We start from the raw sequence: 24630 nt of genomic DNA, 5'->3' as shown, positions 1-24630 counted from the left end.
GTTTACGGATACTTTAACACGGGTTTGTTTTTGCTATTAACTGTGAGGTTGTGCATATATATATTTTATAATGTGTTCCATGATGTCAGGACACCCAATGACTTTATAATTCATGAATCCTTGCTTCTTCTGTGACAGCAAAATTATTGGTATCAAATCCTGAAACAGCATGTTGAGGACTTTTTCGGTCTGGTGTTTTGTTCCTATACTGCATCTGCATGATTCTAAATAGCTTTATTACTTGCCCTGAAATGATTTATTGTCACTTTATGAAAAACAAAATACTCCATGACCCAGACCGCTGGGAACAACTCATCAATCCCCGAGCCTCAAAACTGCAGCAGATGAATAATCTTCTGTGTTGGGTTTAGGTTGGCCAACACCAATACCACCCCGAGAAGAATGCAAAAACAGTTTAGTCTCAAGCCCCCATTGTGCTCTCCAGAGGATTTGTATGGTTTCACTTAGAAACCAGTCAACTCAAAGCAGTCCGTCGTAAAAGCATATACTGTACGCGAGAGCTCTAAGTGTTGGTAGCAATAACATTCTTGGTCTGCTGCAAGAAATTTCAGTGATTAAAACCACTGGTTAATGGTAAAGCTACCAAGAAAAATAAGCTTAATGTTATTTGATACACATGTTGTCATCCGTCATTCTTTCTAAGTAACCACAATAAACACTATCCTATATTTTGCCACTGATCTCAAACTCTGAAAACTATAATCCACCTTATTTCCATGACAAACACTATGCTTTGTAGTGCGAGCACAGGCTCCACTCCATAAAACATCCCATCCAAAAAACTTGGATATGCAATACTCTTTCTGAAAAATGACCATTTTTATTCAATCTTTTTGTTCCCATCAAAAAGCCATTTTTTTCTCCGCAGTCTTAATGGTTACAAGATATTCAGCAAAGCACTGCTGATCTGCAGCTCTTTGTTCGGACTCCCACGGAGAATACAATCTTACTTTGGAGCACTGCGGCTGCAGCCATACAATTCCATCAGCATAAACGCTTCACAAACACTTACACACAAAGTATAGGGGGTGAGAAAAACACTACTTCAGACAACAGGAATCGTTTTCTGGTTGTGCTTGTGGATTGTATCAACTTCTATTTTCATACCATACAGAATATACTAAAAGCTGGAGTTTTTATTTTTATTTTTGTAAAAATATGGCTTGTATGAATATTTCTTGGATTTGTGTGTGTGTGTGCAGATGTGTATTTGTTGTTCAAGGATGGGAGTAGGAAACTTTAAACATAAAAAATGTGCTATTCTTATTTTTTTTTTTTTTTTTTTTGTTTTTTTTTTTTTTTTTTTAGGGACAGAGTCAAAAAGCTGGTGGCATAGTGAAAGAGAGCACATGTATAATATCATACAATAATGTCATAAAAATGATAAATGAAAGGTTAACTCAGTCTCTTTGCAAATAATCATTTAAAGTGACCATTTCTTTTGGCCAAGACACCTGCATCCAGCATGTGCCCTTCCAAAATCAGCTTCAGTTAACAGATTTAATTATAATTGTCCCCTCTATGCTACAGTCAGTGTCAGCTGTGTCTTTTAATTCTCTAATCAGCGGTCGGCAGGACCGCTATCACTATCCCCATGCAGCTTCCCACTCAATACAGACATCCCAAAACACACACAGACTGGTTTTGTCAAATGTTTTATTGAGTGTAGACATCTGGGCTACTGTAAAACATGCATTATCTGCAGAAGGGGGAGAGGAGCAGGTGGCATTGTCCCCGCTGTCAGCTGTGTCAGTGCTGGCACCCGTGATGGAGATTAATGAAGTATCTGGAGAGTAATATGCTCCTTCAAATGCTGCTACAATTTGGAGTGGGGGCCGATCCTGATCTTAAATAGCAAAGCTGTCAGAGTTTACTGAACCTGTGCCTTGGCACACGAGTGGGGGATTCAGTCCTACAGCATGGAAAACAAAAAGTGTAAAAGTGGCCAGATATAAGGCAACAAGACAGTCAGTTGTGCAAACAAACGCATTGTTCTTGCGTCACTTTTTCTTTGGTGCGTTCGGCGCGTTGAATTTAAAAAAGATGATGTCTCCATCCTCGACGATGTAGTTTCTTCCCTGCTGTCTGTATTTACCAGCTGCCTGTGGGGTTAAAAAAATAAAAAGAATCATTAAAATAATATAAAAGATTGTAAGCTGTATGCTAAGAAATAGCTAGTCTGTCATGTGGATGAACTCGAGCAGATTAAAAACTCTTTATAATTTAAATAATATTAGAAAAGATTTAACTTGAACTAAAATTACACTTGCAAATGTTCATCTACACATGCATACACACTCACACACACACGCCTGCACAGGCGCACGCACGCACACACAAGTGCACGCATGTTTTGTTTGAGGGGTGCCTGAATTCCCACTGAGTGATAATCCTCTCTTCTGCCCATTTCAGTTTCATGTGCACAAGCACAAAATGTTAATAAGTCTTTGATTACAGCACTATAAAACTTCTCAAGGAAACAAAATAAGTTCTAACATTTCTTTTGTGTACAGTAAGTGTTTGTTCTCCTTCCCGGCAAACTCAAAATAATTGACTTGAAGTGCTAATACGGACAGGTTTATGCATTCTGGTTCTGCACAGTGCACAATTAATTAGAAGAATCAATGTCCCTTTAAAGGCTCAGGAGACCATTTAATCCAAGCTCAATACCACCAGAAACACTGGATGGAGAGGGAGACAGGAAAAAAAATCAATGGCTATTTGTGATTCCTGAGTATGTATTAAACCAGACACGTCTAACTGGTTCATTTGCACTTGAAAGCAGCCATCTGGAGCAGCAAGCTTGGCTTAAGCAGATATGATTACTAATAATGTGATATCCCTGTACACTGGCCCTATTCAGACAGCCTATTCCCACAACTGGCATTAAATAGCATGGACCTTAATGCCACAGTCAGAAACGCTCCATGTTCTTCTGAGGCTCAAAAAGGGATTAGTAAGAGAGCATGCAGTAAGGACCTGACACTGAGATCTCAACCTCTGATAACAATGGCGAAACCCCCCAGAGACTTACATATTTCGCTCTCTTTTTGCAGCTTATGGAGGGTGTGGACAATACACTGCCGATGCATTAAATATCAAATATTTATTAAAAAGGACTTGAATAGCAAGGAGATTTAAATGTTTTTTTTTTTTTTGTGCTTCCTTTCCACACTGGTCCCCGTGGGCCCTTTGTGCCACCATAATTACATTAGTTGAGTCTGTAAGTGGGCACATGGAGTTGATGGTGGTGATAGGGGGATTGCGACAGCATGGCTTACAGCTGCTTCGCACAAGTGTTGCACATAAAATCAGAGTCACTTCTGCTTTAATTAACTGAGATTTAAAAGTAGATTTTTTTCTCGTTAAAGAAAATAAAGGATTGAAAAAAAGTGCACCTTTAATTTAAAAGGCATCCTACAGTGTCGATGAACTCATTATTAACCGTGTGCATTCGATAAGTTGATTGCAGTTTGCAGATTTTAAACAAATTTTCAATGTCAAAGTACAACTTGGAGCAGGAAAGAAAAGTATTGTGTTGCCTTTAGCAGTGAAATGACTTAATACACTTGATAGGTGTGTCCACAAGGTGCAGTTAAAAAGGTCAAAACAAACACTGCCCATAAAAACAGAAGACATGCAAGTCACATTTCTGTGCTGCAAACCATGAAACAGTCCTTATTTAAGGAATTTCACACTTTATTTAACTTGCCGCTTTATATCACTGTCACATGCCTACAGTGGCTTGGGGATTTGGTAACAGAGAGCTCTAAGCTAACAGCGCACTCTGTAGATCTGATCAATGCCTGGTGAGGTGAAGAAGTGCTTCCTTGGAGCGACTGCGCTGAGCCACGAGCAAGAACTACCATCAGCCAGTTAAGACACATTGTGATAAAGATATGCACAGCTGGAGCAGAATGGCAGTGTTTAGAGCCAGAATCAGCTGGCTTGTCAGGAGTGGTGCTGCAGTGTGTGCAGTAATTTCTTCCCCTGAGTAAAGGTGAAGAGCAGTTTTCAGTAGGAGCTGTGTGGCGACTGTCAGCTCCACTGATCACAGGAGACTTCCCCTCATCTCCTCTGGCACCCTGACTGCTCACCTTGACAGCACTCTCGCTGCCTTCCTCTTTAAAATCCTGGAATTTCATTACTTCCGCCATAATGAAGCCCCTCTCAAAGTCTGTGTGGATCTTCCCCGCAGCCTGTGGAGCCTTAGTTCCTTTCTGTCACAAGGAAGGAAAAGAGAGGACAAATGAATTGTTTTGGAGAAGATGGATTACAGCATGCGAGCGACACGGTGTTTGATGGGGTGATAGCGTTGTGATCACTCTGGGAGTGATTTTCAGTCGGGGGTATTCTTGCCTCAGTCCTGATTTCTGGATAGCTTTCCACTCAGTTGTGACCTGCTAGGGTAGCCTGGACACCGATAAGGACCCAGCACTGCTATCAATGCCTCCTGATTCCCATTCCGTGGTGGTATTGATTTCTGTCCAAGCAATCTTGCCTCATTGTGGGTCGCTGCTCGGCTCTCTGGTCATGACAGCAAGAAGACCCAGCATTGCAGTGAGAAGCAAGCGTGGTATAGACCCCACTGCATCAGGCCTTTACTATTGTGAGAGTTTGGTAATTCAAATTCAGCTCAACCCTTCAGTGGTATTTCACTATGTTGAATGTACTCCTGTGAGTTTTGGAGTATTATAACTTTTTACATTTACACAGCAGAGATTTGATATTAACTGGAGCTGTTTGAGATTTCAATTTACATGTAACAGTTTAATAGATGTATAAAATATGTATATATAATTTATATATTGCACTTTGAGCCCTCTCTAACACTCCAAGACAAAACTGGTGACTGACAAAATGTGCAATTTATATGCGTTGAAATAATGCTGGGTGGAAATGACAAATGACCCAAATAAGTGACGTGGCTGCTGTGCATCATTATGACTCCTGCCTGTCGACCTGCTCGCTCCCTCTCTGCTCTGCAGCTCCGTGCTCAGAAACTGTTGAGCAGTTTTAATTATGTATATAATCAGGTTGGGGTCAACATATTTCATGCCAAAAGAATGATGCGTATTTAATGACTCTAATACATTACCATCTACTTGCAATCTCATTGACGGAGTGCTTGTGAGTTTAACTACCATTAATCAGCATCAAGGTTTGTCTATCTGGAGAAAAATAGATTAAGGGAGGGATTTTTTTCATATGGTGCATTACAAGAGATCCACATTGTCCTAGTTAAGAGCTATGCAGAGCAGGCTGATAGATAATGGTCACCTCGAGGCTGCCTAATAAAGCATGTTAAAGGACTTAGGAACACGACATTACTGAGTGTAGTTTTTACAATGCAAGATGTATTGGCTTAATATAGTTACTCACTGATGCTTACCTGACTAAATGCCCCTCACACACAATCAAGGCTGGCTGTAATCAGTTATGCTGAGGAGGACAAGCGTGTTTTCGAGGATGCCTTTGAAGTGTTTTGGGACTTTGCTCTAAATAGCGAGGACATCAGTCATGCTGAGACGTGTGCATCTAAACACGGTGATGTCATCTGACTAAAATGTAACGTGTCTTGTGAGGATGAAGAGCGAGTGAGCTCATCTTCCCCTCTGGGTTGTGCTTAGTTTAAAAATGCTTAGAAAAGAAAAATAAAGGATCAAGTTTGATGTGTGGATGGGTGTCATATAATCTCATAACATTTAACATTCACCCGAAATATGATTTTGGTGAATCGTTTGAAGGTGGCTAAATTTTGTTTCAACCACAATATAAAAGAATTAGGGAAAAAAAGGAGACCCTGTCTAGTGGAGAGCAGAAATTCATATAGATCCCATTAAAAAAAAAGTATGTGTCATTTTTTCTCATGCCAAAAAAAATCAAGTGAACATTGTGTTCCTTATAAGAAACATGCAATTTTATTATATATTTATATAAATATATTTAAATGGAGAAAAAGGAAAAATCTTGTGCTTTTTAAAAAAAAAAGTCTTTCTTATTAGTTAAAAAAGAAACAGGACATTTATCACTGCAATTTGCTATAGCAGATATTACAAATGCATATTGGAGTCCTCTAGGACATATTTGGAAACCTGTGTATTACTCACAATGTAACTGTCTGAAGCCACGTCTCTATCTAATAATAACAATAATAACAACAATAATAGTAATAATAATGAAGCACGAGATAGCATTTTAAATTAGTGTTTTGTTTGTGTGAAAAATCGATTCATCTTTTCGTGAAGAACAGTGCACTCGTAAATCTTATGCAAAATAATCCACCCATGCACTGAAAAGTAGATGTCTGAAAATAGGCTGAAGCCAATATGAGCTTATTCAAAGTCAAGGGAAAATGATCTTGGTAAAGCTGCATCACATGCAGAACAAACACCCCTATTTATGTGTGTTTTGTAAGTGGACAAGTGATGCCATCTTTGGGCAAGATAAAAATTTAAGCAGTATTTCCATCAGTGGTCAAATCTGTAACCCGCCCACACATGAGACTTTTTCTACCATTATTGCCTCCACCATCTATAGTGGGCTATTTCAAGATTTTGAACAAATTGAACAACAAAATGTGAACAGTGAACGGTCTCACACTCGGGGAACAAAACCATAATGATCTGCTTGGTGACAAGTTCTTTGAATAGATGCCATTGTGGAAAATTGCAATGCTTTTTTGAAAATGGGACTCCTTTTTTCAAACGGACAAGTTATGTTTATGAGATTGAAAGCATTCTGTATCGTAAAAAAAAAAACATTCAAATTACAATCCTTTGAAATATCTGATGGGATGAAAGAATGGATATGGATTTGTATGACTGAATACAACCCAAATCTTTAGTTGTTGAAGTTTCTCAAAAGTTACTTTGTATTTTTAAACCACCGATATGAATGTATAAATGTTACTCAGACAAAATAGCTTATTATTTCTGCACTCGATACTTCTATCTGCTCAAGGAAAGAAAATATAAGTGGACACAATACCAACATGCAAAGCAAACATCTGTATTGATGTAAATGCTGCGATCCCATTGCACAAAGCTCTTGGCGGGCTGGGCTCAGTAAACTGAGACACACGGGGAGGAGGAGCCCCCAGCAAGGCCCACAAACAGTCGAATGAAAAGCGACATCAATTTTGGCACAGACAACCTCCGTCACACAGATTAGGCAGGCACAATGCACAGGCTCCTTATCTCCAGCGGCAGGAGGAGGGCAGGCAGATCTGCACAGGATGGAAACATTCTCATGGACGTAATGGGCAAAATCAATTGTTGCCCTCCTCAATCAATGTAGCCCCCAGTTTCACTGTTCAGCAGCTCACCAGTAATTGAAGTTATCCTTGGTCTGTAATGACTAGCTAAAGCACAACCATGACAAAGTTGAAAGTGTGCGATATCAGTGAAGGTGCCAGCAGGGTGGAACATGGGATACTGTGTGTATTCGTGTGTGTGTGTGTGAGTCTGATACACACGCTCACATGTACGTATGCGCACAGCAGGCAGCTGGCACTTACCCGAATGGTCCATGCACGGACCTCATCTGGTCCAGCAGTGAAGAAGTACTCCAGCTGCAGGGCTGCGTAGCCTGCCTTGATGATCTTGCTCAGGGCACTGGTGGGGAGAGATTTCAGCTTGAATCGAGGGGTCTGAACTGTTTAAGTATTCTTTATCGCTGCTGCTGCCTAGACAAAGTTCACCTCAATGGCAAGGCCCCATTCATTCCAATATAAACTCATTAAGTGAATAAGATGGGTCACTTCGTTTCGCATAAGACATTCAACTCTCCAATGGTTTCTTTGATTAATTAGGAGGCTTGTAGACTCATTTAACATTTTTAAGAATTCAACCCAATGCCTCGATCTTTGCTGAGAGAAAGAAGGGGAAAAAAAATCTGCTGTCACAATTTTTCTCTCCATAGAGGTTTTCACACAAGAACAATAAACCCAAAATGCCCAAGTTATAATTATACCTACAGATGACAGATGACAGTTAAAAACTTAATTTAGAGGAAAACCCTTTGACTGAGTTGTTCAGTAAGAAGAGGGATCCTTTGCTTTATAATGGTAATTACTCTGCCATTTATTATTCTATCAGCACATGCAATTAAAGGAGTGCATGGAGGACACAGCTGATAATAAAGTGTGGGGAGACTGAATGCTAATTAACCTCTGCGTCTTGTGCTCTGTGCTGTACTTCTGCCTCTCCTCTTCACTCTTGTCCTGCAGCAGGCTCTCTAGGCCGCCACTAAAGGGGATGACCAAGGCTCCGGGGTCATGACTGTCCACCCACTCCTTGATTTTCACCAACCTGATTAAAAAAAAATAAAAACAGCAGTCGCAAAACACGTTGGAGGACTTGATTAACATGAACGTATTTGTTATTCGCTGCATGCATGCATATTCATGAGAGCAGCTGAAAATATGAGTGTTTGTGGGAGACTGCACTCTAAAGGTGGCATTTCCTTTCAGAGTTTGACTTTCTTTCCGTTCAAGTTCTCAACTAAAAATCAGACTTGACTACACGTCCTTTATCAAAGAGAAAGAAACATAATAAAAATACAAAAACTGGATTTATATATATATATATATATATATATATATATATATATATATATATATATATATATATATATATATATATATATATATATATATATATATATATATGTGTATAAAACAGGTCCTAATATTTTCAGTGATCCTAAAATGATGCCAAAAGTAGGAGGGCATTCATTTCCACTTTAAGACATAAAGCAGTAAAAAGTGTCAAGAATATTAAATTTTGCTGAAGTTTGGGTTTTCATTCATTTTATTTTATTGTTAAATATGTTACCTGATTCTTTTTGTTTTCAGCACCTTCTTTATGGTGTTAAATGTTGTGTTTTGTATCATTAACCTAATTCAGACTTTTAAAGACATTTGTATGTCATTTCACGCTGTTTTGTCCTTGTTGTAATTTGAGGTATTCTTAAATTAATTGCACAGAAAGACAGTTTAGCCACTTTTAGGTGGAAAAGTGGCTAAGGTCAGCAGTTCACCTCATGGCTTCTTTTCAAAAGAGTTCAAAAAACAAACAGATGATGCCACTGTGGTCACATTTTTTTTTATACTTAATCAATAGCTGTGACTTCCCTTTTTGCACTTCTCGAATAAATGTGACACCTTTGCTCCTGCAGATAATAAATAAATGATTTAAATAGACATTAAAATAATCAGTTCGACAACAAGACTGTTCTTAATAAGTGCATTTTGAAATCGCTCAAGCAAAAAGTCACACATTTCTCTCTGAAATGTGGAAGTGAAATTCACGATATACTTTTTTAAACTATGAAAAAAGAAATCTTCCACCAGCCGAGTGTTTTTTTGAATGTTAGATAAACATTAACATTCAAGCAACGAGAAAGCACTGCAACTAACCACCTACTGTTATCTTTGGCACTTTCTTAACTGCATGATCTTTTTTTTCCTTTACGTGTTCTTGTCCAGCAGGACACCTGACATTGCAGGACAAAGATATCCTCACAGCTAATGGTAACCCTCAGTCAGAACAATACGAGGGGGTTAGAGCAATTATGAGATTAGCCTCACAAGCTCCGAGGCTGGGACTGGACGGATCTCAAAGAGCAGCATCACACAAATCCATTTTCACACGGCGGCTCCTGGGCTGGATTGATTCTAAGGGGTCCCTGTCATTATCTGTAATCCTAGTTTCCTGTTTAAAGCCCATAAGAATCAAAGACTGGGAGGAACCACACCACCTCAATACCACATCTATTCCAATAACAATGTCACCGCTTTATCACCTGCAGCACCCTATCGCTGCTCCTACCTAATGATTATCAATATACAATATATGACAAGGTAACGGGCAAAACGAAGAGCACAGTTTTGCTTTGATTGAATGTTTTTCTCAACAAGTTAAAATAACACCACAGGCCGGCGCAGTAAATCTGAAATGCCTCATATGCCAGGTCATCTGTCTGCCTTTTCAGATGGACATCTATTAAGAGGAATAACCTAATATTTCCCTTACTGTTCACACCATGTATGCAGATCTGACGCTTGACTGCCACCACAATAACACACAATAAGGTGGCATCCAACGTCTCGCCAATAAAGGACAGAAAAATAAAACACATTTAGCCAAAGCAGAAAACCTGAAAACATAGGAGATGGAGGGCGCTCCAAGAGGGGAAAAATCCAATCTGAGATAATAACAGCTGTAGTTTGTCACTTTTAGCAGCACAGCTGTCTATTTGGTGGCACGTTATTTGCATTCCTCAGGTATTGCGTTCTCTACAGGCGGCTGAATAATGATTCACAAATCACTCTCTCCACACCAGTCAAGGGCTGTGATCCTTTGAATAGACCATTGTACCTGAGACTGTAATTGGTGAAGACTTGACAGAGCTGAGCCAAGCCAGCCAAGTAACAAAGAGGCTCTTGGTAGAAGGCTGAGGGATGATTTTAATAATGTGAAGCCGAGACGGAGAACGTGAGCTGCAAATGAGCACGGGGGTCTCCGGGTCCTTGCACTGAGTGACACAGGACCAGACAAACACCTTGCCACAGGAACATGAAACACCCCCTTCCCACAACTCCAGAAACAAAGCGCTGTCAATTAAGAGCTTTGAAGTGCCATCAACATGACTCCCAAAACCAATTCTGTCAACTTCACCACTGTCTACCCGTGCCACTTTGCAATTTGTATTTATGTCCCTTCCAATTATTTGTGTGAAATTTTATGTGGATGTGTAAATTTGGAAAAATGTTTATGTAAAACATGCTGCAGATTTCTTTGTGTCTTTATGGCTCTCAGTCATACTAAAGAATAAAGGGGTGTTCTTGTTCGTGGAGGCCCATTCACAGTGTGAAATGCCTATTTAACACAAGAAACAGGCCTGACTTTTGTTTTAGAGGAAGGTTTACTGCCTGATTAAAAATAAGCAAGTGAAAAGATATGCAGTTTTGTTAAAATCAGTAATAAGATGTAAGTAAAATATTTTCCCTGTAGGTCTTCTTCATCAACCTCGTACTCTAAACTAATACAAGTGAGAAAGATGTGTGTGCGTGTGTGTGTGTGCGTGTGTGTGTGTGCGTGTGTGTGTGCATGTGTGAGAGAGAGCATGTGCGAGTGCATGTGTCTTGTCAGTCTCTATTATGTCCCAGAACTGAGTGCCATCTCTCACTGCTCGGTTAATAGAAAGATTCAGCACTTTCTGCTCTTGATATCCCTCTCTGAACAAATGATGCCTGAAATTTTTATTCTTTTTATAATGGAATTCCAATGGCTTCTGCTGCAAATCAAGTGGAAATTTTTGCATATCAAGTGGGAAAAATTAAATGTTAACCACGTTTTAATGTGATTAAGGGTGACAGAGACATTATTTCTGCTAATCATTCACTGGCTTGAAGGCTCAAACAAGTCCAAGGAACAAGCTGTGTTTGTGCTCTCAGATCAAATGGAAAAATATAGTTTTTTTTTAACCAGAAAAACTTTGGCAAAACTCAAACATGTATGCATTATTATTATTATTATTTTTTAAAGGTAAAAAACAGTCAACATGAAACCAAGACCATGTGACACCTTACATCTTACGTCTAGAAAATATAATAGGCATCACACCATTTGTTGCAAGCTTTGGATCTAATGCTTATTGTATTTAAAGTACATGTAATTTAAAACACAATATATTCTACAATTACAAGAAGAAAAAACCCCACAATTGGACCTTTTGCAACAGACTGGCTCTGAATAGAGATGTTCCCCAGGTGGGCCACCCTCCGGAGCTTGCCTATTTGTCTTTTTGTGTGAGAATCCTAAAGGGGGATAATTCCTGTGTTTCTGAATGCCTGGGGGCTTCCCTGGGCTTTGTCAGAGCTTTGATCTGCTTAAATGGCTCAAACAATAGGAACATCTAAAGTACAGGGGCAGCTACCTGAGAAATGACCTGGGCCTGCGTCTGACATACACTCAAACAGGTTGGCTTCATCATGAGTGCAGAGCCAGTTAAGCCTGTATAAGGTCGGCCACCTCCGGTTTGAGTGCTCAGTCCCGATGCGATTGAGTGCTGACAGACCCGAAGAGTAATCCGCTACCTACATCCTCCACAGCTCGATCACTGACACACCCACAGGTGAGCTCCCAGCACCTGAGTCCGGGTAGCTCAGCTGAATGTGTTACTTACTCCCTTCACATGTCCTGACAGGTACTGGCTTAGATGCCAGGCACAGAATCATCAAGTAATAAACCCAGAGTCCCCCCTGTTTGTCTGGTCCCAGGTTACAAGGATGAGCAACCTAGGGGGCCAAGATGTTGCGGCACACAGCATATACTACCCCCTCCTCTTCCCTTCCTCTGTGGCGGGAGAGAGAAATGAGAGGTATGAGCTCATGGTGGCTTTTGAGGCTGGGAAGTCGGGGGCTCTGTGGGAAGCTTTTCATCCTCCCAGTGGTGAGCTCCTGAGCGACAAGAGTGCAGACGCTCTGTGCTCCCTGTGGCCATAGCCGGATGGAAAGGCATTACCCATCACGTCTTTAAGAAAGGGAGGAGATCTGACACATACACACACATACGCGCGCGCACACACAGACACACTATCAGCAATATTACCAACTTCTTTCAATCTTCAAAGCAATCATGGGCTGGAGGAAACAGAACATGGCGCACGCACAATGGGAGCAGCTTTAATTAAGAGCATCATCTCACATCGTATCTCAAACAAACCTTGAGGGTGTGCTGGTAACAAGCTTTTTAAAACAACTTTCCTTTCTTTGATAACTACACCCATTAAATATTGTGACTTTAAACGTTTGCACATGATAGATGAAACCTTAACAACCCCATCCGCCATAGATTTGTCTTTAAGATGGTCGTTAAGGACACAATATCAAAGCCATAACTCATTAAAGATATTTCTGTGGGGTGGGGGTGCAAAAAAAACCAAACAAAAAACAGGCAAACATGAGAAATTCAAACAGTAACCCAGAGGAGTACATTCTACATCACCCAAAATAATTCTCTATATGGGGTATCCATGCTGTCATTCATGGCAGTTGACTGGGCGAGAGAAAATAAGGGGGCTGGGGGTAGAGAGGGGGGAGTCATCAAGATGTGACAATTGTGACAAGAGCAGGCAAAGTGTAGCGCTGAAGAACACCACACGGATTTCTCCATCTCTTCTTTTTTTCCAGGATGACAGCTTAATGTCTACCACATGCAATATTTATTCTCATCGTGTGTCAGACTGTCTAGCTGTCCTAGGGAGTACAAAGAATGCCACTTATTAGAATAAAAGCAGAAGGAAGGTAATCAAGGACATATGTAACATCAGCCAATCATGCCCCCCCCCCCCCCCCCTCCCCAACACCGCTTACAATCCGACATCTTTTTTTTCTCCCCTCGTCCATTCATAACAGTTTCAACAATAATCCTGATAATAAGCGCTCAGGAGCTGTATGTGGCAACAGTAAAATTCATTTATTTGTCTCATTAAACTTGTCGAGGCTACAGGCCACTCACTGCAGCATGTGTCCCTGGCCTTAAGCTTATCGCAAAGATAACACAAAGCTCATCTCAAGAAGCTCAACTATCAAAATCTAGCGTTTGCACAGATGCGAAACTCGTAGACATTTATTTCTATGTCAGCAAAATGCCAGGAGAACAATCCCCCCCGTGTGTGTCTTCAGAATAAGTGGATTATGAACTATTGGGGGCAGACTGACTCAGCATTTATCAGATTTGAGGCTGAGGAATGAGGGAGTAATCTATACCGGGGTTTGGAGACCAAACTGAAGAATATAGAAAGAAGATGAAAAACTTTTAGTCTCAATTTTACTACAAGGTATTCATCACGAAGCACATCAAAGACAATGGGGTCATGTGGTACACGACAACAGTGCCCTTTCATTACCTGGACAGGGGACAGTCAATAACTGGGCTAACAGAGTCGACAGGACTTTACATCTGTTTCAGTTTTACTGTACTTCCTCTCCTGTTGTTTTCACTCATTGAAAGCTAGCTGACAGCATCCATTAGGACCGACTGCGGATAGTAGGGTATGCATCCTACCATGGGAAAGTGTTTCTCGGGATCCCACACTGAACAAGGACAGAGTGGACAAATCAAACAGGAGTATGCAATCGTATATCTCCCACATGGCTTTGAAAAGTGAACTCTAACTCCCTAGATAGTAGTTCCTAAAAAAAACTTGGATGGAGCCAGTGGCTTTGCACTCAATAAAGTTTCACTTGTGTTTGTGTGAATTATGGTTTGGAGTAGCTGAAGTGGGTAGCAGTGATTTCTTTCATGGACTGGCTTTGTCTGTGGGTTTGACTTTTTTTTCAGTCTTTAAATGTTGGTGTGGTTCCTGAAACGAGTGTTTGTTTGTCAAAATTATAAGACAGCGAAAAAATAATGCATGATAAAGTTGTTACTGACATTCTTCAGGACCAAAAAGCAGAGGTAACAAAATACAAGTCAACCCTTAAGCTGAGCAGACATAGTATACCCCCCTTCTCCACATCGAGTTGTCTGCTGTGAGACAGAGTGGCACAATGCTGCAGCTCCTCTCGGGGCTTCCTTTACTTCAATTGTGAAAGCTCCTCCTACAGGCAGACCGGAGTATCAGACTCTGGGGAAATAACAACCTCTGTGGCTGGATTTCCTCAACCTACTCGGAGATATTACCTCATGTTTACACCGCATTTGCCTCAAAGGTTACGCCGGGGACAAATCTACATTCTTCTCATTGTCAACAAATCCAGTGCTGAGATTTAAACTGGTGCACCGACTCTTTCTCTCAGTATTTTCTCATCCTCCTGCTCTGTCAGCCCAAAACCAATTTGCTCCTACTCAAAAAAAGATACACCTTGAAACAAATACATATCCATATGTAAGCTTTAATATAATTTTCCACCACAGAAAGGCGCTGTACTTTTTAGTCAAATAACTATAATTTGGTGTATTTTGGGGTTCATTTTTAGTCTATTTAAAATATATACATGGGGTATTTTTTATTTTCTGAAAACAGAATTTTATATAAGGACAGCTTCCACAATTTTGCACTGTTTCTATTTATTGTATCTCAACATTGTGGGCCATGTATATTTTTTTACTGCTCTTGGAAAATAAAAAACATTAATAGGATTGGTCTTCTTGGTTTTGGTCTTATTATTACTTTGGAATTAGTGAAATAAGAGATACTGGAAATATTGCTTTTTTTTTTTTTTTTTTTTTGCCTGTCCCATTTGGCTCTTTTGCCATCAGAATTGTTGTCTAAAGGCAAAGAAAGATGCCCAACGGATTTACTTTACCAAATTGACCATCCCAGCCTTGCCATAATGGTCCATTTGATTCACCTTCTATTGTTTATTTTATTTTCACTTACTGAACATGGGACAGACTTGACTGGGGGAAAGAAGGGGAGAAAGAAAGAGGGAAAGAGAAACAGCTGAGAAGAGGGACGGGGGAGAAGGGCAAAAACCAAAAACCAACAGAATGAGCAGAAAAAGAAAAAAAAGAAGAAAAAAAGAAAAAAAATGCATATATCAATCATATATTGCTTTCTTATCTTTGAACACACCAGCGTTAAACAAGGCCTTGTGCTGAAATCAGACTGGTCAGGTCTTCTGAAGCATCACCGTTGTCTGAAATGGCTAACGAGGGGAATCAGGATTGCAGAAGATTTTCTGAATTACATCACGACAAGAAAACATTAGCAAGTAGATTATAGATATGGATGCATTTGTGGTAGGAAAACACAATTAGGTAGAGACCAACAGAAAGAGCAGCTGTGGCATGTTAAAGTTGGCGCTTCCCGGCATAAAGAATAATGAGAGAGGTACCAAACGTAACACGCACTGGAGGCAAACAATGCTTAAGAGAGATAAAGTACGAATACGTTTGGAAGAGTACAACAACAAAAAAGTATTTGGAGATTAAAGAGAAAAGTACACATCCTCAGACCTATGCCCACTTGTATACAGGCAGACAAACAGACCCTGACTAACATACATGCTCACACATGCAAACACACGCACGCAGACACACGCACACACACGCACAGAGTTAATAAAAGCTGCAAGCAGTGGTACCCTGCAGTTCTTACACTCACCAGGAGAGCCCACACGGCAGAGGCACTCACAGACAGGTCACGCTTGCCGGTTTCCTTAAAGGTCAACTCATCTACTTAAGAGGCACCAATTTACTTTAATGCACATTGTCCAAAAGAAGGAGAAGAAAAAGGCAGAAAAAGAAATGACAAGGGAGGAAAAAACATCACAGTATAGCTGAAGTGTCCTCTAATTGTGTCTTCTGTCATTACAAAATATGAATACTCTTCGAAGATTAAGAAGAAGATTAAATAAATATCTGATATCAAATCTATTAAAAGAAAGAAAGAGTCCTACACAACGTCTTAGATGACGAGTAAAGATGCCAGCATTGGGCAGACTGCAGCCACCACATTATCAACAGCGCTCTCACAGACACACACACGCACACACACACACTGCGCTCTGTTGAATAGTCTTCCAGGCAGCTCACTGACGCCGGGGAAAGAGGAGAAAGCCTCTTGATAGACTCTTGTAGATGCCATTCCCTATCACGCAATGCCTCTCAGTCATAAACACATGACAAATGCAGCCTTAATCATTTTTTACGAGCGGGGATGTGCAGGGGGCAGTGCATGGCTAGAGGGGAGAGGGGAGCGGTGAGCAGCAGGCGGCCCCCTCTGCACAGAGGAGAGGGCTGTGTGGTAAAGTCTCCTCTGGAACATCACTCGGCCAGCGCGCCTTTGATCTCCACACCGCAATTACACCAGCATCCAAATGAGCATGGAGTCGCCTCTGAAACAGACTTCAAACATGCACATGTACGCATTCTCATACACATACACTGTATAGGATTGGAGCCATGTGCTCCTCTCAACAGTAAATGATGTACTGTCTCCAGCAGAGAACCTGGGGATGAAAGGAGGCCTTGCTCCTTGTCTGATCCCTCCATTAATGATGGCTTTCTAAAGCTAATACTCTGTATTCTTGTCTAAACAAGGCCAGCTTGGTATGTGGTTCCCATACTCCAAACAGGATGATCCCGGTTAACAACAGAATGTTTTTGGAGACTTACAATACTAAATAAAACTATTGCAAACGATGATGCAATTGCCATAACTATTTCGAGAAAATGCTATTAAATGGCTATAATAATAAAAAAAAAACTAAATTATAATGCATACATTAAAAATATCAGGATCGTGTAACTGAGATTAAATAGCATGAACCTCAATCTTGCTTGGCAGCATCTCAGCAAAACACCTTAAATATAAAAGAGCTTAAAAAAATAAAAAGAAGCAGGGAAGTGAACCTGTGAAAAGGCCTGAATGGGTGTCCTGAGAGACACAGATAAAATTGGCTTATTTGCCTCATTCTACGATTCGCCTTCTTTCCCTGAACACATTAAACCTGGGATTGCAATTTGTCTTGCTGTTTGCTTTGAATAGTCCTTAACCGTATCATCATCTCAACTGTGCTGGTGGAAAAACACGGGAGCATGGCGACAGCCAAATGGCAGTCTGGCGTCTCTGCAGCAGACTAGCTGCCATTAGGGCTGAGAGCAGCATTTATTGTACAATTAGGGACAGCTAGATCTACCTGTAATCATCTCCATACAGGTGTGAGCTCCTCTCTGGACAAGGGAAGTGACTCATCACTTGTCAAACATCAACACTTTGATGTCGGCATTGTTCATCGCGGAGCCCTCGGGACATCTGAGCACTACTGTTTAAAACACTCCGCGATTTATTGCATTTCACACAGTTAGAAACATGCACGCACACACACAACATGAGAAAAAAAAGGGGGGAGGGGGGAACCTCTATTCCTACTGATGACGGATGTTCCACTTGCCATGAATCATTTGATTTATGAGTTCTCTTCCTCCTCCCTCCGTCTGACAGTCATACTTTCGTGTCAGGAACATTTTAACAAACAGTCATAGGTAAACAACTTCACTTGTAATACAATGCTGCCAAGTAAAGCGCCAAAAACAAATTTTCTAAGAAGTGACACCACCAGCCTGGAGGGCAATTGGAAAAGTGTGATAACAATCCACAAGTTGGTATTATTGACAAAATGGCTGCAGTGTGGAAAAAGTAGCCCTTTCAGACATAATGGATGTCAAACACCAGCCTTCTGGATCAGCTCTCACTGAGGCCACATGACAACATTACTACAAAAAAGTGCTTGTAAGGATCACAGAGCTGGAAGTTTATATCAGTGCCTTCAAGGTCATCTTTAGCCCTTTGACATCGTGACCAGTGTTGTACCTGAAAGCATGAGTCATGCAATTCCCCGTACATGCGCATTATTATGGAAAACAGTCAGTTAAACACATCTAGGAAGCCTCGGCTGTCGTTCTGAACTGTGGGAATTTCATGGCTGTGAAGAGATGCTTGTAAAGCAAGAGCAACAACATGTGAAGACAAAACCAAATATTTGCAAAAACAATTTCAGATAATCTTTAAGGAGTCTTGCCCCTATGATTTACTGGCCCAGATGATTTTAATCATCGCTCTCTTTGATATCATATGGAAATGAGAAATTTTGCTGGAAATGGAGACCATATGCTCGTATGGGCTTAATGAAGTGCAGAGTCTGGGGCTGGGTGTTGTGTTAGAGCTTACTTAGTGCCACCTCCAGGCAGATTCTCTCACAGAGATATGACTGTTGTTGTCAGCAGGAGACCACAGTAAGTCTCACACAACGGCAAATGCGCACACGTTTAGATTAAACTAAGTAAAAATGAACGCTATTCCTTACGTAAGTAGAAGGAAAGCTCTTTAGCGATGATTAGTGAGAGCGATGAATCTGCTCCCGCCCTTCTTCGAAGTACTCACCATTTGTTCTTTCTTCTTATGTAGTCTTTCTCAGAGAGATTAACGAGGTAGATCATTGGTTTGGATGTCAAAAACAAGTATTTGTTCAGCACTTCGATCTGTAGAAAAAGACAGACAAGGCAAGTACTGAGAATCCACAACTTTCCAAAGTAGCCTTTGAGGACAACACAGAGACAAGCGAAGCCAAATCAAATTAGAGTCTGGTGTATAGGCTCTGTGGGGCGCAACTAGGAAGCCTCTAAATCAAGATCAGCATGGCCAGATGTCATTAGCTTGTAAAAAAGCAATGTCAAAATATAACTGTGCATAATATTAACTTGCGATTTGCACAAAAAACATGTTGCTTGAAAAACAAAACACAAAAAACAAAAGAAGAGGAAACCGCAGTTGTACTTTTAGGTCAGATGAAAAGATTAGCATGCTAAATCGCGCCAATAAATGTGACAGCAACATCAAAGGCTTACCTCCTTGTCGTTCCAGTCGTGATAGTAGCGGATGTGTTTCTTTTCATCCACTACCCAGCTCTTGATTTTGCACATAATGTCCTGTATGGGGTTAAAATAGAATGAACAAGGAGCCATTAAAGGAGATGAAAAAGAATATAAACCCAGCAGGGTATGGGCTAATTATTTCCTAAATGCATGGCATCCTGATGCCAAAATGAACAATGGCCTTTGCTCGCATTCAAGCAGGAGTGGCCTATCTTTGACAGGGATGGCATGCACAAGACCCCCTTCCCTCCTTTAAATCATGACAAAATGCCTTCTGGGGTGTCTCTCTCAGAGTCTCAGCTTTATACATCAATATTCCATCGGGACTGTTTAATGAAAAGGATAGAGAGAGGAGACGAAATTGGAAAGAGCGGGGAACTAATTGGAAGTTGGTTAGTAAGGTGTAAATTATTGGTCCCTCCTCAGGCACTTTGCAGAATGTAGTCCTACTGAATAAGGACTAGTGAGGTACAGAGCTAATTATTCAGTGTTTCTTCTGGAGAAAATATTGAGCATTTCCAGCTATGTATGCCACATTCATTACTGAGGTACTTGTGGGTTGAGACCACAGGCAAGACTGGGTCTTGACAGGATCTGGAAGCGGAAAAGGGTGGGAAAATGGGAGGGAGGTAGTTATAAAATTTGTAATAAAGAAATTGAGCCTATTATTGTTGATCCAGCCCCACAGAAATTAGCGGAACACATTCTTTTTGTTCCTGTCAACTTGACCTCCCCCTTCATATAAAAACTCCCCCACCCCCTGCAACACTCCCCCTACCTCCTTTTCCCTCCCCAAACCCTTGCAGCACTTCACAATCATACTCCCTTTTGAAAGAACTGAGGAAAAAATCCTGCCAGAGCCTCAATTACACAATGGCAGAAAAAGCTCCACACACTGACCCCCAGCCAGCTGCATTCACTCTCTGCACATCTCTCTCCACAGGAATTCTAAAGGCCTTTTAGTCAGGCAGCCAGAGTGCAGCCAGCGGGAGAGAGCGCAGGAAGAGCTGCATACACTCCGCCCGCGCCGGCCCAAGTCTTCACAGAGAGATTAATCATCTGTGAAATGGAAACAGCAAACGGCCAGTGACACAGGCTGAACCCGCTCCAGGTTTCCCTCATCAGCTCGCAGCCGCCGTGCAGAGCTCCTCTAACAGGCAGGTGTTAATAAAAGGCATATAGGTCCCACAGGGGTCAAACACATACGCTTGCCACCATGAAGCGCCGCTGGTGGGCCGGTTTCTTATTATTGTTTTGCAGGGAGAGGGGATTTGAGGATTCACTTGGACAAAAGCAATGAAACATTGTTCTTGTAAACACAGCACCAGAAAACATGTTTACATTTTTTAACAATGCATAAATTTGAGCCTTGTAGTGGTGCGTGCACATAAATTTAGCACAACAAAATATTAGAACTTTTAGGAATTTGAACCTTACAGTAATTTCCATATATGTCTTTAGTTTTCCTAAATAGTATAACATCATCTGTGTAGCAGTGTTTTTTTTAACAGTTTCGATAAAACTGCATACTTCGTCACAACTCAAATCCTTTAATCTGATAATGTCAGTCTTGTCTTTAAGGATTTTGTCTTGTGCCGACATCCGGTTTCAGCAGGAAGTTAGGCTGATTTGTGTCACAAACTACAATTATTCAGTGTTGTCCTTTTGGTGTTATCTTATACTGCATAATTATATGCTGCTTTGCACAGTAGTTTTCTTTCAGAGTAATACACTATGCTGGCACTGTGTTTCTATGTAACAGGGCAAAGGTCTGCATTTTTCTGCAAGACAACACTTTGCCCTTTCAATCCAACACTTGATGAGTGCAAACAGAAGCAAATTCACATGAACTCAATGCTGACCTTCTTCTTTTTTTCAAATTAAGAATATTTTCAGTTTTCTAACACAGCAACTTGTGGGCTTTGAGATGCTTGATTTTATTTAAAATACACTGCTGCTTTTCGTGCAAAAAACCCTCCCCTGATTTTTGAATTTTTAGGCCATGTTTTAACAAGAAACAGGGTGCATCATCCTGAATTATGTCATATTTACCACTGTGATAATCACCACAGACTTAAATAGTACAATAAGACACTCTCACATTTCAATCCCATTAAACGAATTCTTTAAATCTGTTAGGAACAGGATAAAATATGCTTTTATTCATGAATTTTCACACCACCTTTAGAGTATATAGACAAATGAGTGCGACAAAGGAAATTAAATCCCATTTCAAAGGTCTTTCAAGCAATCACCTTTTAAAAGGCTGCACACAATATCCTTTTTATTTCACATTATTTCGTGGCACTGCAAAAGAAAGAACGAGCACCATTGTTTCTACTAAACTGTACATTTTTAGACATAGTCTCGATGTTCTGCATATAGATGTTGAATTAGACGTGCGTACGTGTGCCTACACACAGCTGAGCATGTCGCACGCTAGGCTCAGCCTGTGAGACAATCACACAATCCCTCCCATCTAAAAGCTTAGTGCAGCCTTTGATAAGCACCATTCTTTGCCATCTAAAGAGGTCTTCTATAGATTCTCACTTGCCGACGCGTGCACAACCTTTGACAAGTAATGTAGATCATTTTTATTCATTGCCTAAAATTGTTAGCAATTATGTGCGTAAGCGGCCACCTGCCTAGCCTGAATGGCTCCTGTCTGCGGGGCTACAGGGGTGTGGGGAAGTGCTGCTGGCTGTAAGGGGGTGGGTGGGTGGGGGGGTTTCGTCTGAGGGAAACCAACCAGTCACGGGGGCCTCTGCAGCAGGTGAAATAGCCCCTCTCGTTAGTGTAATGAGTGGTCAGAGCCTTGGTGTGTTGGGGCCTGAAATTGGGCATGCTGCTCCAAGTGAAAGGCCAGATCCCCCTTGCTTGCTGGCCCATCCTAACCTGCTCCAATGATGGAAGGGCATCATGTGACATTTGCAACCAAATCATTGCTAAAGTTAGCTGCTCAGCCTCATTACCGGAACAATATAACCACCTGAGTGTGTGCGAGCATCCATATATATTTTGATCTAGCATCCAAGATGTGGATTCTTTTCTCATCTTGCCTTGCATTTTGCCCTGCACCACCGAGAACTGAGAATCTTCTGTCAAAGCATATTCTAAACATTTACTGTATTGATAGCAAGGTATAGGCATATGTGTCACCCACTATATGGCCTCACACAATTTCCCGAGCTGCTGTAGGTGTATAAGCATGAGACAGAGCTGTGCCATGATTTGAGTATTACTTTAGATGAAAAGAGCTGTGTGGAAACACTTTCATTAGCCCAGTGCTGTGACCCAGGGTCAGTAGCTGAATAAGTAACTCTCTATTAATGATTTCTACAGCAGAAAACCCCTGACCCCTGATCACTTTCAATCTCAGAAAGGGAAAAATGGGCCAGGGGGAGGGGTGAGACCTATTGGAGGGAGATTAAAAAAACATACTTTTTTTTCCTTGGCCATGTGTGGGTGGGTTATTATTTGTGCCTTGCTGTGAGGGGGAGCAAAGGGCCTGCTGGGACATTGACTCACATATTCTGGTTTGAGTTTCTTGTCACTGCCTCTAATGGCTGTCTTCTCTAGCTTGTCAATAATAGGGCTGATCATCTCCTCATCCTTCAGCCTCAGCTCCTCGTGGATGATCTCCATGTCCCTCACTGGGTCCACTGTCCCCTCCACATGGATGATATCCTCATCATCAAAAGCACCTGCAGGGATAAGATACAAACACATAGGGAGAGCATCAGGATAAAGGTTTTTTTCTTCTTCTTAGAAATAACAACAGCACTGCTTTAGATGAACACGTATAATCCAAACAACAAATTGGGGTAACAGAATCAATGACATTGACTTTTTGGAAATCAAATGTGAAACAGTGATTAGATTCAGCCCAGGAAAAGCATTATTTTTTGCAGAGAATATGAAAAAAAGGCATCCACATAAAAAAGCACAATGTCAGTCATAGAAATGCAATATTCAGGAATATATTTAATCTTTATTTTCAGTGTGTCAGAACAGTTAGAAACCAGCTCACAGTGTCAAGCCAAGTTCCACTAAAATTGGCTTTAAGTGCAACTAAAACAGGCCTGTCTGTCATTCTGCATGAAGCGGAGAGCATCTGGCCTTGCATTTCCTACTTCTCCGTTTTAAAACTATTAGCCATTTAGTGAAAAAAAACATAAAAACCAACAAAAAACGCAGAAAACTAAGCATGATTTAGGAGAAAATGTCAGCGTTCTTATATGAAAGAGGACAGCCGTTTTCCAATCATTTGCATCTTAGCTGTGGCTATGCTGGTGATTAGGTAATGAGACTGTGAAGCAGACCATTTAGCCACCAGCGGCTCTTAGGACTCCTTCTGATTCTTCAGCAGTGCTCAGGGTTTGGAAGGGGGGGTGGTGGCGGGTGGGGGTGGGGCTGGTGGGGTGGTGGTGGGTGGGTTGTACATCTGGCACATGAGAGTGACAAGCCTTTAACATTAACACTGGCAACTGTAGTGGACAATTCTCCCACATGTCTTGCAAATATTTTCTTCAATTTACAAAGTACAGTTTGTGCAGCATGAAAACTGACTCAGTTCCAAACAAAACTTCTGAAGTTAATATTTTACTTACCGGTAACTAAAAGTGTTGTGTTCTAAAGTAAGACATCAAATGGTCACAATTCTACAACCCCCCCCCCCCCCCCAAAAAAAAAATGTCCATGTATATATAAAAGTATTACATATCATATTTCTATATGGCTCTTGCTAGATTATCATGAATGTTTAAAGTAGAATTTTACTCTTGCAGGCAAAAAACAGCACACTATAAAAAACAACAACAAAATAACTTGACAATTTGAAACAAGTAAGCAAATTTTTTTTTTTCAACTGGCGATTGTCAGGAAGTCACAAAGGCTCCACTCTCTAGGCCTGTGTGTGAGGCCTTAACAACCATTCACTGTTAATTACTGGAATTCTTTATAGCTGTCCTCTTACACACAAACAATGGAAACCATGTCAAATATCCACAGCATGCACAAACAACTTTCTTTTGTTTTCCTTTTCACTCCAAGCCATGCATATTTGCTTTATTCAACAATAAATCAATTATCAGTTATTACATAATATGAATATGTTCAGTATTTTTACAGCCAGTCCTACATGAAAAGTGCTTCAAAATTGTAGGCTACTTGAATAATTGTACCCAAACGGATAGAGCGTCTTTATGAGACATTTTTG

At 40.8% G+C, this 24630-nt stretch overlaps 1 protein-coding gene across 2 annotated transcripts in view; it reads right to left on the bottom strand.

Moving 5' to 3' along the window:
• Positions 1–1535: 1535 nt before the first annotated feature.
• The window catches only part of LOC146651132 (obg-like ATPase 1), a 45060-nt gene continuing 21965 nt past the window's right edge, over positions 1536–24630 (bottom strand). Inside the window, exons 4-10 of one of the 2 annotated variants that reach the window (XM_085384210.1) lie at positions 22941–23116; positions 19386–19466; positions 18922–19019; positions 8193–8333; positions 7541–7637; positions 4119–4241; positions 1536–2123 (exon numbers count right to left, since the gene is read on the bottom strand). In XM_085384210.1, coding sequence (XP_085240336.1) covers positions 2022–2123; positions 4119–4241; positions 7541–7637; positions 8193–8333; positions 18922–19019; positions 19386–19466; positions 22941–23116 — 818 coding nt within the window. In that variant the 3' untranslated portion in view covers positions 1536–2021. The remainder of the gene's footprint in view (positions 2124–4118; positions 4242–7540; positions 7638–8192; positions 8334–18921; positions 19020–19385; positions 19467–22940; positions 23117–24630) is intronic. The other variant, XM_085384209.1, reaches the window with a different exon arrangement.

Source organism: Rhamphochromis longiceps, linkage group LG16 (assembly GCF_057381845.1).
Source record: "Rhamphochromis longiceps isolate RC_006_pf linkage group LG16, R_longiceps_female_GT1.1, whole genome shotgun sequence".
Taxonomy (NCBI): domain Eukaryota; kingdom Metazoa; phylum Chordata; class Actinopteri; order Cichliformes; family Cichlidae; genus Rhamphochromis; species Rhamphochromis longiceps.
This window is presented reverse-complemented; position numbering and strand designations above follow the sequence as displayed.